The 15,142-nt window shown below is 46.4% G+C and overlaps 2 protein-coding genes across 2 annotated transcripts in view; both read left to right on the top strand.

Moving 5' to 3' along the window:
- Window positions 1–1,242, top strand: part of LOC119660092 — a 34,676-nt gene extending 33,434 nt beyond the window's left edge. Inside the window, exon 13 of the mRNA XM_038068468.1 lies at window positions 1,035–1,242. Within this exon, the coding sequence (XP_037924396.1) occupies window positions 1,035–1,234 (200 nt within the window). The 3' untranslated portion in view covers window positions 1,235–1,242. The remainder of the gene's footprint in view (window positions 1–1,034) is intronic.
- A 9,150-nt stretch (window positions 1,243–10,392) lies between these two features.
- Window positions 10,393–15,142, top strand: part of LOC119660338 — a 42,913-nt gene continuing 38,163 nt past the window's right edge. Inside the window, exon 1 of the mRNA XM_038068824.1 lies at window positions 10,393–10,532. Within this exon, the coding sequence (XP_037924752.1) occupies window positions 10,434–10,532 (99 nt within the window). The 5' untranslated portion in view covers window positions 10,393–10,433. The remainder of the gene's footprint in view (window positions 10,533–15,142) is intronic.

Genomic DNA, 15,142 nt, shown 5'->3' with positions numbered 1-15,142 from the left:
CCCATGGTACCAGTATACCCCTGGTAAGGTTTCGTGACCAATTTGCCACTTCAGATGAGTCCCCGTGCAGACTGGGGTCTGATCGCCCTAATTAGGCCTTTGTTTTGTCCATTTTGTTCGGACTCACTTGCTTACGTCCTGACGCCGTCCATGCGTGAAGAACCCTTGCCCATTTCTCGACAGGACCGGGGCCTGCCCTGCCGCGTCGACTGAGGTGGACGCCCTAGCATTTCTCCGAGGCTTGCGACTCAATCCGATCATCTTGTTTCTAATGACATTGAGTGCATTTTCTTGGTCGGCCTGTCCTGGGACCTGCCCCCAAGAGAGATCAGGTAGGATTTAGCATAGTGGAATAACTCGAACTGTATTCTATTTATCTCTTTCCCTAATCTCAGCATTTTATTTTTATGTTTTACTGAGGATAGTACAGAGTACGTTGCCTCAAACCCTCCCCCTTCATCTGGGGTTGCGACCAGCATACGAACGTCTCAAATCGTCGCCCTCTATGGTTCTGAGTGTTGGCCGACTATAAAAGACAATGAACGACGTCTTGCGGTAATGGAGGCGAAAATGTTACGTTGAACTAGTGGCGTGACACGTTTTGATCACATCCGAAATGAGGATATCCGCGATCGTTACGGAGTTGCACCGATCGTGGAAAATTTGCGAGAGAGGCATCCTCGCAATACGCGCTAACGAGAATTCACTTTCCAAGATTGGTTTGAACATCGAAGTCGACGGTAAACGACCAAAAGGCCGGCCAGAATAACGGTGGCTTGATACGCTGGATTGGGATTTAAAAGCCACGAGATTGCACCCAGATCAAGCATTCGATAGAGCCAAATGGCGAAACCGACCCCGCTTGTGAACGAGACAAAAGCTGAAGAAAAAAAAGATGGCGTAGTTCTTATGTTCCTTATATAACGAAGCACAAAATTTTTCATACCTGAATTATCTAGTTTCCATAACATTTACTTAAAGTTTTGTTAGATTTCTTCGAAGATTTATTTACAGTATCTTTTCTTTATTTCCAGAATTACTTTTTCTAGCCACATTTTCATCACTTCTTTGTGCAGATAAAGATCAAATAAAAGACGACATCGAAACTCTATTTAAGAATCCAGGCCTGTTCAAGATATTTTATAGCCAACCTAATTATATTTCGTATGTGAAGGAATTATTACCAGTCCTGTTGCATGAAGGCGTTCTTGACGATCTAATAAATTATGATTAAGCTTTCTAGTTAAAATTTATTATTGTTGACTTCCTTAATAGGCACAGTCTGAAATTAGAAGTCAATCTTCAAAGAGGATGTTAGAACACTTAAAAAGGAATATTCTATACAAAAATGGAGCACTTTCGGCACGCTGCTCCCAGGACAGAGGTGAGGCAGCGCCTGATGAGTTGCCTCTGCCCTGGACGAAACCGTCAGTCAAATTTTTGATTTTTTCAATTCTTAATGCTTGGGGTGCTACGCTCCAATACTAGGGATCCATGGACTAAAAAACGAGGGAGTAAGTTGCTTCTCATTTAGTCCGGTCCACCATCCAGTGAATGGGGACTTAACATCCCGCAGATCCTAAACAACAACCTAGCTTTAGTTTAGGCTCAAACTATAGGCGCTTTAAAAATAGATATAATTCACACCCTTGTCATGTGTTTGCCATCATACAGGTGTGTGTGTGTCTTGTGGGGGAGAAGATACAGCTTCTGAACACTCAGGCCGCGTTGGCCCACTGAACTCGCCACCCCATCTAGCGGAATATTTCGGATTCGTTGACGTATCGCAGAATTTCCGTTAGTGGAAGTGATGCTACCCCTCGCAACTGGAGCACATCGGCACCGAAGATCTGATGCCTGATGCGTCCATAGGCGGGGCACATAGGAAATGCTCTGTGGATTCCGCTTCCTGATTACAGGAGGCACACGTATCATCTTGAGAGTCCTATTCTGAACATATGCCTAGCTAGTGAATTATGGCCTGTCCGAATGCTCACAATACTCGCCGTTGCATACTGTCCCAAAGGAGAAGCCCACATCTCGTTTTTATTCGAGAGGTAGACTCCGGCTCCCGAACCCTGTTCTGTTTTTAAGCCATCGGTGTACAAGACTTCCGTACATCCCGCCACGCATTCCTCTGGGACTTCCAAGTTCTACGCTTCAGGGTAACTTTATATCTTCTACGAAACAGGGGCTGCAAATTGAGTATTGCATTTAGAGCTGCGTGGGATGCCAGTTTATGGTGAAAACCTTTTTGTCTCACCTTAGCCCACCACACTACGGATGCGTAAACGAACATCAGCCTAATGATAGCAACGAATATTCACATTAGCACATGAGGCCTGAGTCCCCATGCCGAGGCAAAGATCCGTCTGCACAGCCCATAAGCTGTGAGAGCTCGTTTCACCTTTACTTCTTCATGTTTGTTCCAAAGAACTTTTTTATCTACAGTGATCCCCAGATATTTCACTTCTTCGGAGAGTTGAAAGGCAGTACCCCTCATCTCAGGAAGGTAAAGTCCATCCAATTTCCTCCTTTTTATGAATAATACCATTGCAGTCTTATATCGATCGACACCCACCCCAGCGCACAGCAATCTCTGCGTTAGAATAGCATGGATCCACTTTATTAAAGGATCATCACCACCATGCGCTGTGGCGGCATCACAAAGTTTTTGAAAAGGCGCACAGTCAAAAGCCCCTTCAATGTCCACGAACACTCCCATCGCGTACTCACCATTCAAATGTGCATCCTCTATCTTTGTAACCAAAGAATGAAGAGCAGACTCACAGGACTTTCTACGCTGGCAAGCATGTTGATTTTCATTAAGTGGGTGCGACCTAAGTGCGTTACCACGAATGTGACGCTCCACCAGTCTCTCCAAATCTTTCAGCAAGAATGAAGTCAAGCTGATCTGTCTGAAGTTCTTTGCATTAGAATAGTCATCTTTCCCAGGTTTCGGTATGAAGACTACCTTAACCTTTGCCAAGAGGAAGGTACGTACACCAGAGCAAGACATCCTCGAAAAATATTTCTTAGAGGTTGCTCTAAGTGCTCCATACCCTCCTTTAGCATTGCCGGATGGATGCCATCCATACCAAGTGCTTTGAAATTTTCAAAGGACAGTATGACAGCTCTCACCTCGCTCATGGGTAACAACCGCTGTCGCAGTGTTCCAGTTCCCCTTACAGCACTTCCGTGTTGAAGGGGTTGCAAAGACCATCAACTCTCCCCCTGCCACTTCTCTCACCCGTTCTCCCGGATGGTGTACTTCCAGGAGGGTCTGTACTGAATCCAGTATGGAGGTAGTGAAAGTACCGTCGGGTTTTCTAAGAGAGTCCAACTTGGCCGACTCATCCCTTTTAAGGACTCTGCACAGCCTTGAAGTCTCTGTTTCGCCTCCCAGTTCCTCACAGTACGCTAACGAGCCTCTTACATTCACGCTGTGAATTCCTGAAATTTAACCAGCCTTCGTTCTTATTACTTTTGCAAGCCCGGTTCAGAAGTCACCTGGTTGATTTCCTAAGTTTTTGAAGTTCCCGGTTCCACCAAGGAACTGTTTTACCGCTTTGGCCTCGGGAAATAGGACAAGCCTTTTCATAGCACTCTAAAAGTGTGCAGTTCATAGTTTTCAATTCATCTTCCAACGCCAACGCTTCGAATTGCATCCCTTACACATCTGCCTGGCAACAACGTCTTCGATAATTCACAGGTCCCCACAAGTGAATATGTGTTCTGCAAATGTTTTCAGCAGTATGACCAGTCGAACGCCCTTGACCACACTAGCATAGCTAACTGCGGGTCTTCTGCCTCCTTCCTTCATTCCTGACATTTCCCCCATACTGGCTTCGAGTTTGAGTTTTTTGGTAACATTCCCCTATTGTGACCTGACCTCCGCTGCTCCCCGTTTTTTCGGTTCCGCTGTTGAAGGCTTAGATCTGTCCTGAGCCTTCTTAAGAGCCTCTTCAGGACTCATTCTTTGCTTCAGTGCAAATACCATTTTAGGCATGTCTCCTTCTTGAAATCTAATACGCTGATCTCAGAAGTACTTTTGCTTGTCCCTGGGCAGTGGCGATTGATGGTTTTTGTCTGCGAGACGGGAGGCTTGACCTGTGCGGAGTTGCCAAATTTAACATCAGGCGCGTCTCTTCGTGCGGATAATGGAACGCTCGGTGAATGCGTTATGGACATGCACATGCACGCATCAGGAGACTTGCATGCCGGGTAAGTGGGAAGTAAACGCCTATCCGTGGATAAAAATTGGCAATGGGAAGGACACCTAGAAATCAAACCAAATATGGAGAATGAGAAAGATAGCATTTTTACGGTGCAGGGCTTCGAGAACCCAGCACAGGTTTTTGGAAGTGGGCAAGCGAGCCTCCGGTCGTCTATGTCCAGCGACAGTATTGCCTCGGTAGTGGGAAACTTGGCTACTGCGGCGGAGATCTTAATGGAGCTGAAATGAAATCTACACCGGATCCTTTTCGCAAAAGCTCAAAACTTGGGAAGTCACCACTGAGGACGACATTACCCCTAGTCCGTCGAGATTGGTTGCGGGGCTCGGAACGGAATTTGGAGAGTCCGCGGACTGAAAAAATTGTCGATACTGTAAAAGACAATCGTGGAAGCGTTTATTTCACTGGGGAATGCATAAATTAACTCTGGGAGTCCATTAAGGAGAGACGGAATAACCACCAAAATATCAGGGCACTGATACGTGGCATTAAGCTGTCCTATATTATAATAGATCGGCGGAGGAAAAAAACGCCCAACCGTCGTGTGGCAAAGCCACGGGGGAAACACAGGTGACGCCTCCTCAACATAACGTAGATGAGAACGCAGGCAAACTAAGTAGGAATGGAATAAGTGAATCCCTTGGTATCCAACCACCGGCCAAGAAAAAAGGGGCCTCTCCGCCGAAGAAAGTTGCGCTAGAAAAAGTGTCGATTACGGCCTCAACTTTGAAAAAAGGAAAGAGCCTACAGCTTGTTAACCCGAAGAAAGGACGAAGATGGGCGCCAAAAAGCGGCAAAAGGAGGAGAAGAAGATTCGTCAGGAAATAATCATTATTTCCAAGAGAAAAGATAGGTCCTATGCCGATATCCTTCAGAAAGTTAAAGCCGATCGGAAATTGACAGACTTGGGCAGCAGTATGAGTCGTATCGGGCGTACGCACAAGGGGGATCTGATGCTGGAGATAAACAAATCTAGTTTTCGTGGCCAGGTTGAAAAGGTGCTAAGTGAGCAAGCACGTGAAAGCTCGAAAGCGACAGATAGTAATCCAGTGTAGAGACCTAGACGAGATCACATTACGAAAGGATATCTCTGCTGCGCCAAGGGAACAATTCAACCTTAGCACAATAGAAGAAAGTGCGATCAAAAGGATGAAGAAAACAGCAGAGGTACACAGACCGCTATCATTAACTTGTCGATTGAATCAGGGATAAAACTGATTACCATGGTCAAGGTTAAAGTAGGCTAGGTCGTGGGCCGACTTAGAGAAAAATATCTCTCAAAAGATATTTCAGATGCCTCGATTTCGGTCACTAGTGAGCACGATAGGTCGAGAAGATGCGGGAAGTGGGGAAAAGGTCTTATCAAAGACTACACTGGAGATCCACGATGCATGTTGTGCAAAGGGAAAAAGGGATTAGACAACCGACACGTTGCTGGTGGTGGCAGGAGCCCGGCATATAGGAGAGAGCTGAATCTTAGGGCTAAATCAGGTTGATACACATCAACCTCAACCATTGCGAGGCAGCTCAAGACATGCTCTCGCAAAGCATTGGAGAGTCGAATGCCTTTGTATGAGCAAAAGTCAACGGTGTCCATATCTACAGCTGTTACGCTCCTCCTAGTGCAACATTAGCGTAATATCAGGAGATGTTGGACATTAGATACCACAGCCCCAAAATCATTGCCGGCGATTTCAACACGTGGGCTTTAGACTGGGGAAGTCGAGGTTAAAGTAGGGGCCAAATCTTGCTTGAAACCTTCGCAGAGCTGGACATCGTACTCGCCAACGTTGGATGGCGTGCCCAACTTCCGAGGCAGAGATTACGACTCAAAGGGAACGGCGTTGGAAAAAGTTAGCCAGTTATGTCAACGGGTAGTTACCCGCGAGGCATGCAAATCCACAATGCCGCGGCGAAAGCTTCATCACAGTTGGAAACCAAACTATTAGTGGAACCAAAAAATCGCGTTGTTGAGGGCATCCCGTCAGCGAGCGAGGAGACAGCCGGAGCAGGAATACCGCAATCTTCGAAGTAGCCTTAAGAAGGCTATACGGGAAAGTAAGCGAAGTTGCTACAAGCAATTATTTTCCGACAACAGGAAGAAAGTAGACCTCAACCAACGGTGCAACAGGACCTCTTCACAATCCCATAGGTTGTCGAGGAGGGACTGCGGGAAATATGTGGACGAATTGGGGATAATAAGGCTCCGGTATTGAACGGGATTCCGAACAAAGCGCAGAAATTGGCTGTTAAAATCAGGCCAGCATGGTTAATAAGTACGTTTGGTCATGGTCGAAGGAGTATTTCCTTTTCAGTGGAAAAGGTTAGTTTTGCTACCGAAACCCAAAGCCCCTCCTCATATCGCTCTATCTGTCTTTGAGACACTATGGGGAAGACGTTGGAGAAGATAATGTATAGCAGGCTGCTTCCCTTCGTGGAGCGAGCGGGTGTCTACCGAAGCGGCAGTATGGGTTCCATAGAGCGCGGTCCTCGGTTGATACCATTGTACCGCCCTGATAAGTGCTGCGCGGTGATAACTCAGGATATCAGGACTGCCTTTAACTCAGCCAATTGGGATTGGATTAAGGGCACCCTGGCTAAATCCTTGATGCTGCATGCGGCTCCTGTCTGTACGCGCGCTTTGGATAACACAGTGAACCAGAGAAAGGTAAGTTCGACATACCGGCAATCGGATTGAGGGTGCGCAGTGCATAGGAGGGAACGGCGTTAGCCAGTTATGTCAACGGGTAACTGAGGCATGCGACTCTACAATGCCGCGGCGAAAGTTTCACCACATTAGGAAACTAAACTACTAGTGGAACCAAAAATCGCGTTGTTGAGGGCATCGCGTCAGTGAGCGTAAGACTTCACCAAAGGACGAGAAGGAAGCCAGACATCGGCAGTCGGAGAAAGAATACCGCGATCTTGGAAGTAGCCTTGAGAAGGCTATACGAGAAAGTAAGCGGAATTGCTACAAGCAGTTGTGCCGTAGAGTAAATACGAGCTCGTGGGCTGCTGCTTACGAAGTTAAATAATAAAGTAACAAGATTCGTGGATAAAAATCACCCCAAGTGACGTAGCCGCGACGCTTGATCAAAATAATCGCAATTCCTTTCCGACAACAGGAAGAAAGTAGACCTCAACCAACGGTCCAACAGGACGTCTTCACAATCCCAGGGGTTACCGAGCAGAAACTACCGGAAATCTGTGGATGAATCGGAACAATAATAAGGCTCCGGGATTGGACGGGACTCCGAACAAATCCCTGAAGTTGGCAGCTAAAATTAAGCCCGCATGGCTCATAAGCACATTTGAATCAGGAGTGTTTCCCCCGGAGTGGAAAAGGCAGAGATCGCTGCTACCAAAGCCCCAAAAACCACCTGGCGCATCCTTCTCATATCGCCCTATGTGTTTTTAGGCACTATGCGGAAAATGCTGGAGAGGGTAGTATACAACAGGCTACTTCGTTTCGTCGCGCGTCTGTCGGAGGGGCAGTCTGGGTTTCGCAGAGCGCGGTCCACAGTCGACGCCATTGCAACGGTCATGGACCTGGCCCGGGAGGTATCGGCCGCTGGTAAGTGCTGCACGGTGGGGATGCTGGGTGTCAGGAAGTCCTCTAACTCAACCGATTGGAGGTGGATTTAGGATACCCTAGATAAAATGGGTGTCCCTGGTTACTTAGCTCGGATTATCGAGAGTTACCTTCCGGAGAAATTTGTTTGGTACAAGACGGACAACTGGCCGAAGGAATATGTTGTCGCAGCAGGTGTTCCCCAAGGATCCGTATTGGGGGTCCGGTTGTGGAACATAATGTACGACGGAGTGCTCGGTTTTCACGTGCCAAAGGAGACAACATTGATTAGTTTTGCAGACGACCTGACAGTGATAGTAGTTGCGCCACATAACAAGAACGTAGAACTGCATGCAAGCGAAACCATTCATGCTATCAAAGCATGGCACCGAATGGTGAAATTGAACCTGGCGAAAGATAAGATGGAGGCGGTTCTTATTACCAATCGCAGGAAAAACAACATAATGTGGGTTGCTATTCACTAGGTCCTTTCAAAATCGGTCATTAGATACCTGGGGGTAATGATCGATGCCAACTTAAGCTTCAAGGGACACTTGGACTATGCGCGCGAAAAGGCCACAAAGGCTAGTTCTTCTCTAGCAAGGATAATGCATAATATTGCAATCTACTCGCCAGCTGCTTGTCGCAGGGGTGGTGAAATCCATCCTGCAATACGTGGCTCCTGTACGGGCGTGCGGCCTGGATACTACAGTGAACCAGAGAAGGGTAAGTTCGGCATACCGGCAATCGGATTGAGGGTGCGCAGTGCATATAGGAGGGTGTCTGGTGAGGCAGTGTGTGTCATCGTGGAGATGATTCCTTTGGATTTTCTAGCGAATGAGGCACACCGTCTCTATCGGAGAAGGAGGGTGAATCCGCCCCAAGTGACTACGGGCTTCCGAAAAATCGCTAGGAAGGAGCTGTACAGGAGGTGGTAGCAACGGTGGGATTATTCAAAAAAAAGCCACTGGACCCTTACTCTGATCCCGTGTATTGATGGGTCGAGCGCAAACAGACTGAACTGAATTACCACCTAACGCAGTTCCTTATGGGACACGGTGGACACAGGAAGAACTTGCATCGCTGCGGATCAGATGAGTCCCCAAACTGCCCCAAGTGCGTGGCAACACCCAAGAACTCGAAGCATGTTATGTTTCACTGTCCGAGGTTCGCAAAAAGATGGAAGTTAAACGACGCTCTCAATGGAATTGTTGGGCCCCTTAATTTCGTGGAGGAAATGCTGAGGTCCGCAGCAAATGGGAGTGCAATAAACACAATAGTAACTGTGATATAGGAAAAGCTGCAGGAACTGGAACCAGCCCAGAAAGCACGACGGACTCGTGACTTAGTTGTATAGGTGTTCTCCTCGCGAAGTCATACTTTGCAGTGATCCCGCGAGGATATGGACGGAGAAGTGTTGCCCTCTATGGTTCCAAATACTAACGGGCTACCACAGTTGATGAACACCCCCTTGCGGTAATAAAGGGGCGCTGAATCACTGGCATTACGTGATACGATCACGTGCGAAATGAGGACATCCAAAGCTATCGTAGAGAAGACACCATTAAGCCAGGTAAGATTTGCCTAACAAAACAGCTCCCTCCATCCGGATCAATCTAAATTTGAAGACACATAATTCAGTGACTTCGAAATATGTGGAACCATCACCAGTAAAAGGAGTTCTATGCTTTAGTGAATTATAGGAGAACGTAAATACGGAATTAAGACAGCTGACGAAGGAAATTTCTGAAATCCGAAGTTTGAGTTAGAGAGTCACGCTATAAAGAGGACGACGATGATTTTAAATTAAAGCACTATATGTACATATATGGCCTTGAAAGAAGTGCTTTAACACGTTTCAAGGCCTGGATTCAATCGAATTCTTGCCCCAACGAATGTAAACAATGCATCGACTTCACTATCTCGAATAGGTGCTTCTACTGATAACAAATATGGCAATAGCATGCTATATATGGTATTAAAGAAGTCACCCACATTTTCTTCTTTCTTAATCAGTAATTAAGGGGGAGACCACGTTAAGAGATTTTCAAAATCGACTTTTTTTATTGCACAGATCGTCAACTGTCAAATGTCAAAATGAAATTTCGTGTTCCATTAGATTTTATGAGCGTAGAACCGAGCGTTTATCGGGTCAGACGCAGGCTCGAGCGTCCACGAGGTAGTCGCTGTATGTCCTTCCGTAATCTTGTAGCAGAATGTAAACATTGTATTTGTAAATACTTTTATATTTGTATTTGTTGTAACTATACTTTGTTGGTAATTAATAGTAAGAAATGTGTCAAATCCGAGAGACGGCTTTACAATTTTTTTTTTCAAACGTGTTTTTCTCAAAACGACTTTGTTCACCTTTGCAAGAATTCTAACTCAAAAAGTAATGAATGGATAATTATGAAATTTGCTGGTATGATTCTTTATAAAATTACGTGCCTCCCTCCTTAATAGATACATAAATCAAGAAGGCGGATTCAAAACAAAGTTTAGTAGCTATAGTATGAGTTCTGCTAATCTGCTTTCTCATAACTACATATATATAAGCTCAACTGTAGAACCAATGATTAGTTTCGATCTTTCTACAGTCGAGGAGAGTGTGTAGTGATACTAACAAAATGAGCTTCAATCCGGATGAACTGGAAGCGCCAAAGTGGGTTAATTCAAATTTTCTGAAAGAAGTTCTTCAGTACAACGGGGATCTGAAAAATGTGACGGTATGCTAATGAAGTTCATTTATTATACTGGAAAGTTTGAAGGATAATTACAAAGATTTTTCATCACTTTCAGTAATTCGCAAATTTTACTAAAATAAGCCAATTTGTAAACAGTTAAACTTGTGATATCTTTCCGTGGTACTGAACTGTCTTATTGAGACAATTTTAAAGGACTAGTCCTAGTAATTACGTCCATTGATTCTAGAAATCATTCTAAACACATCAAAAACCTAAACCTCGGCGTGGTGGACAGACAGCAAATGCTTGATAATCTTGTTCTCGACGCGAAGGGACGAAGTTCAAAGATGATTGCTGGTGATTTCAATGCTTGGGCCCTAGAGTGGGGTAGTAGGGAATTAAATGCTAGGGGGCGCAGTTTATTAGAAGCTTTTGCGCAGATGGACATAGTTTTGGCTAACGAAGGTGCTGTAAACACCTTCCAGAAAGGGGGATCAGGCTCAATTGTAGACCTGACCTTTGTCAGCCCTTCTCTGGCGCGTGGTATGCCCTGGTGTGTCAGTGAACGCTACACCCACAGCGATCACCAGGCAATCTTCTTTGAGACATGTGTCGAGCCACTGGCCAAAGAGCTATCATGCCCGAAACCGAGAAAGATTTCAGGCTGGTCTGCTAAATCTTTGAATGAGGAGACCTTCATAGAGGTGTGGTTAGATCAGCCTGATAAAGCAGGCACCTCTACGGAAAGAGCCGTCCATCTGGCTCAATGCATTGCCAAAGCGTGTGACGCGTCCATGCCTAGAAGGTGTTCATTTCCCAGTAGAAGACCAAACTACGGGTGGAATGATGAACTGACCGGCCTTTGATCAGCCTCCCACCGAGCTAGAAGAGTGGCTCAGAGGGCGGTAGGTAGAGTCGAACAGGGGCAAAAAGAGCGCGTCTCTAAGGCAGCCCGCAAAAACCTCAAGCTCGCCATCCAGCGAAGCAAGACAAAATGCTTTAAGGAGCTCTGCTCAGAAACTACAGAATCGTGATGGGACGATTCAGAGGCCATTCATCTCCGCTGATCACGTGCTCCACCCTCTTGCTAAAAATCATCCAGGGGTTATTCCCCCAGCAAGAGGAGAGCACCGACACATTCCAACCACCTCTGAATGTGGCGGCAATTCCGCCAGTCACCAGAGACGAGCTGTTGGATATCTGCGGTAGAATAGGAGACAATAAAGCGCCGGGCCTGGACGGAGTACCGAATAAGGCCCTTAAGCTTGCCGTGAAATCCAGACCGGACATGTTAGCTGACTTGTTCGAAACGTGCATGTCCGAGGGGATATTTCCAGTGGCGTAGAAGCGGCAGAAGTTGGTACTTCTGCCTAAACCAGGTAAACCTCCAGGTGAACCAACCTCATATCCACCCATATGTCTCCTGGACACGGTGGGGAAAATGCTAGAGCGGGTAATCTATAACAGATTACTCCCGGTTATTGAGAGTCAAGGCGGCCTTTCAGATAGGCAGTATGGGTCCCGTAAAGCCAGATCAACCATTGATGCCATCAAATTGGTTACTGGCTTGGCCGAAGATGCAATTCACGGAAAGGGTAGTACCAGCAAATATTGCGTGGTAGTAACCCTGGACGTGAAAAATGCATTCAATTCTGCCAATTGGAATCTAATACGCAAATCCCTAGCGAAGGTTGGTATTCCCGCCTATTTCGCTGCCATCGTCGATAGTTACCTAACTGAAAGGAGGCTCTGGTATGACACCGATGACGGACCCCAGGAGTACGTTGTTTCCGCGGGTGTCCCGCAGGGCTCCGTATTGGGCCCACTACTGTGGAACATCATGTACAACGATGTATTTAATTTTCCCCTTCCGGGGGAAGCCACAGTGATGGGTTACGCTGACGACATAGCACTGGTTGTTGTCGCAAAGCATCTCGAAGATGCTGAGTTATACTCAAGTGAGGCAATCGGTGCTGTTAAAAGTTGGCTGATGAGCTCTGGTCTGACACTTGCGGAGGAAAAAACGGAAGCGGTCCTTATCACTAAGCGCCGGAAGAGAAATTACGCCTGTGTTAGAATCGGGAATCATATTATCACTTCCAAGCCGACCATCAAATACTTGGGAGTGGTGATAGACAGGAAGCTTAGCTATAAGCAACATGTGCGGTATGTTTGCGACAAATCATCCACTGCAAGTATGGCCCTGGCAAGGATGATGCCGAACGTTGGAGGGCCACGGCATACCTCTAGGTTGCTTACAGCCAGGGTGGTGACCTCGATCATGCTCTATTCAACCCCAGTTTGGAGGGAGGCGTTGTGGATGTCAGGGAACGCTACCAAACTGAGTTCAGTCTACAGGAGGACAGCCCTGAGGGTATGCTCTGCCTTCAGGACTGACTCAGATGATGCAGCATTCGTCATCTCTGGAATGATGCCGATTGACATCTTGGCAGATGAGATGGCGAACATATACAATGCAAAGCCAACCTCTTCCTCATCGCGGATGAAGAAGACTGAAAGGGAGGGGTGGACGCACAGGCTCATTCCTGCCATCAAGGAGTGGTTGGAGAGACGACACCGTGAGATTAATTATAATCTCACCCAGTTTCTCACGGGGCACGGAGGATATCTCCAATACCTTCACAGGTTTAAATTGGAGACCTCACCCGATTGTCCAAATTGCGATGGAGTCCCAGAGGACCCAGAGCATGTATTCTTCCACTATCCGAGATTTGTGGAAGAAAGGAGGAATCTACAGGAGACTCTAGGGGAGGTGCTGGTACCAGAAAATCTGGTGCCGAAAATGGTAGCACATCAAGAGAATTGGGATGCGGTAAACTTCATGATCGCATCTATCCAAAATAAACTGCGAAAAGCAGAGGAGAGGAGAAAAACGCGGTCACGTGCGCCGCGTATAGAAGAAAGGTGACAAAGCTAGAGGGAGCTGACTCTGCCCCGTGATGTAATACCTTATGGTGGTTCGCGGGGCAGGGAGGGAGTCAGGGGTGGTTTTAGTGGGTAAAAATCCCACACGTTGGTGTGTCCAGACCAGTGTCTTTTTGAAGATTTCCACCTACTCAACAAAAAAAAAAAAAGACAAACAGACAGACGGACAGACAGACAGTAAACCGAATTTAATAAGGTTTTGTGTACACAAAACCTTAAAAAGGAGCTATTTTTATCTTCGTAGGTCATTTCAAAGCAAAAAAAGTATTTGACATAAAACAAAAGTACAAAAAGTTAAAAACTTGTTGCTCTTCCCTTACGACGAATAACTCCTCGCAATCGTCGTGGCATCGATTGCACCAAATTTTTCCTGCGTCCATTTTCAACCTCTCTTCCTGCAGGATCTCCCCCATCTAAAGTGGCGATCTCTTAGCCTTTTTTCCAAAATACTCCATACATGCTCAATTGGGTTGAGATCGGGGCTTTGACCTGGTCTTTTAATGACATTTGGACAATTGTAAAGAAGCCAAAGCTGATAAAATTTATAGCTCCGGTCGATTCCGAGTTTCATGGCACTGGCACGCAAATTTTCTTTTAAAGTGTTAATATAGTATCGGGGATCCATAGTCCCTTTGATTGGCACAATATTCCTCGCCCCCACAGCCGCCATACACCACCAAAACCCTGCGGGCCTGTTTACTTATTCCCGAGGAAATTGAGGCCTATCCTTGCGTTCTTTTTGGATATATATGGCTTCTCTCGAGCTGAACTGGCTTCATGGCTATTTGAAAATAGGTAATTTCTGATGATTTGGAGTGAAGCCCATGGTGTTTTACGTAGGCACCTGTCGTGAGACTTAATCCTACGGTCCTCTTCAGACACGGATTGATTTTGTGACCACAATCAGAGCCCCGCGGAGACAAGCAACAACGGTACCAGTCTATACCAAGTGCATGGCTTAGCATTCATACTGGTGGATGCAAGAATTACCTAAATCTCTACCGAACTATGGAGTACGGCACCCGTGTTGATGCGCAACACCGCGTCGAGGCCCGAAGATCTCTTCTCGTTTGAGCACAACCACAACCACCATGAAACTCCTACTAGGGAAGCCAACCGCTAATAACCGAGCTGTCCTCACATACAACAGGAGTTCACCCGAAGTATGTGAGTCCAGGGGCTTTCCCGGTTCCCATGGTACCAGTATACCCCTGGTAAGGTTTCGTGACCAATTTGCCACTTCAGATGAGTCCCCGTGCAGACTCGGGTCTGATCGCCCTGATTAGGCCTTTGGAGCATTCGCCTACTGAATCACGGCCGGCAAACCAAAGTGATTACAGCGTCTCCCGGTACCACCACTATGGAGGTTCTCCTCGGCCACTTGGTTTTGGTTTGGCCGATACGGTTGCCGCCCCATCTTCCTCGCCGCCACCTCTGAGCACCCGATGATTTGGAGTGTAACCTCTCTGTTTAAATGTTCCTTGGTAGCCTTTGCGATCCATTTCGCTCAAAACCAAACTAGGATTAATGCGTTTAAAAAACTCAACACCACTTGCCGTCAAGCTGTGTAATTCTACCTAACGGTACTTTGGGTTTTTTGATTTCTTAAATTCTAACAACTTAGCGATGCCCATAACTTTTTTGCTCTCTAATAATAACATATCAAATACTTTTTTGGGCCGCTGTATATATATTTAGTCATCATC

The sequence above is a fragment of the Hermetia illucens genome, chromosome 6, assembly GCF_905115235.1.
Source record: "Hermetia illucens chromosome 6, iHerIll2.2.curated.20191125, whole genome shotgun sequence".
Lineage (NCBI taxonomy): Eukaryota > Metazoa > Arthropoda > Insecta > Diptera > Stratiomyidae > Hermetia > Hermetia illucens.
Note: the sequence above shows the minus strand (reverse complement) of the source record. Positions and strands in the feature narration are given on the sequence as shown.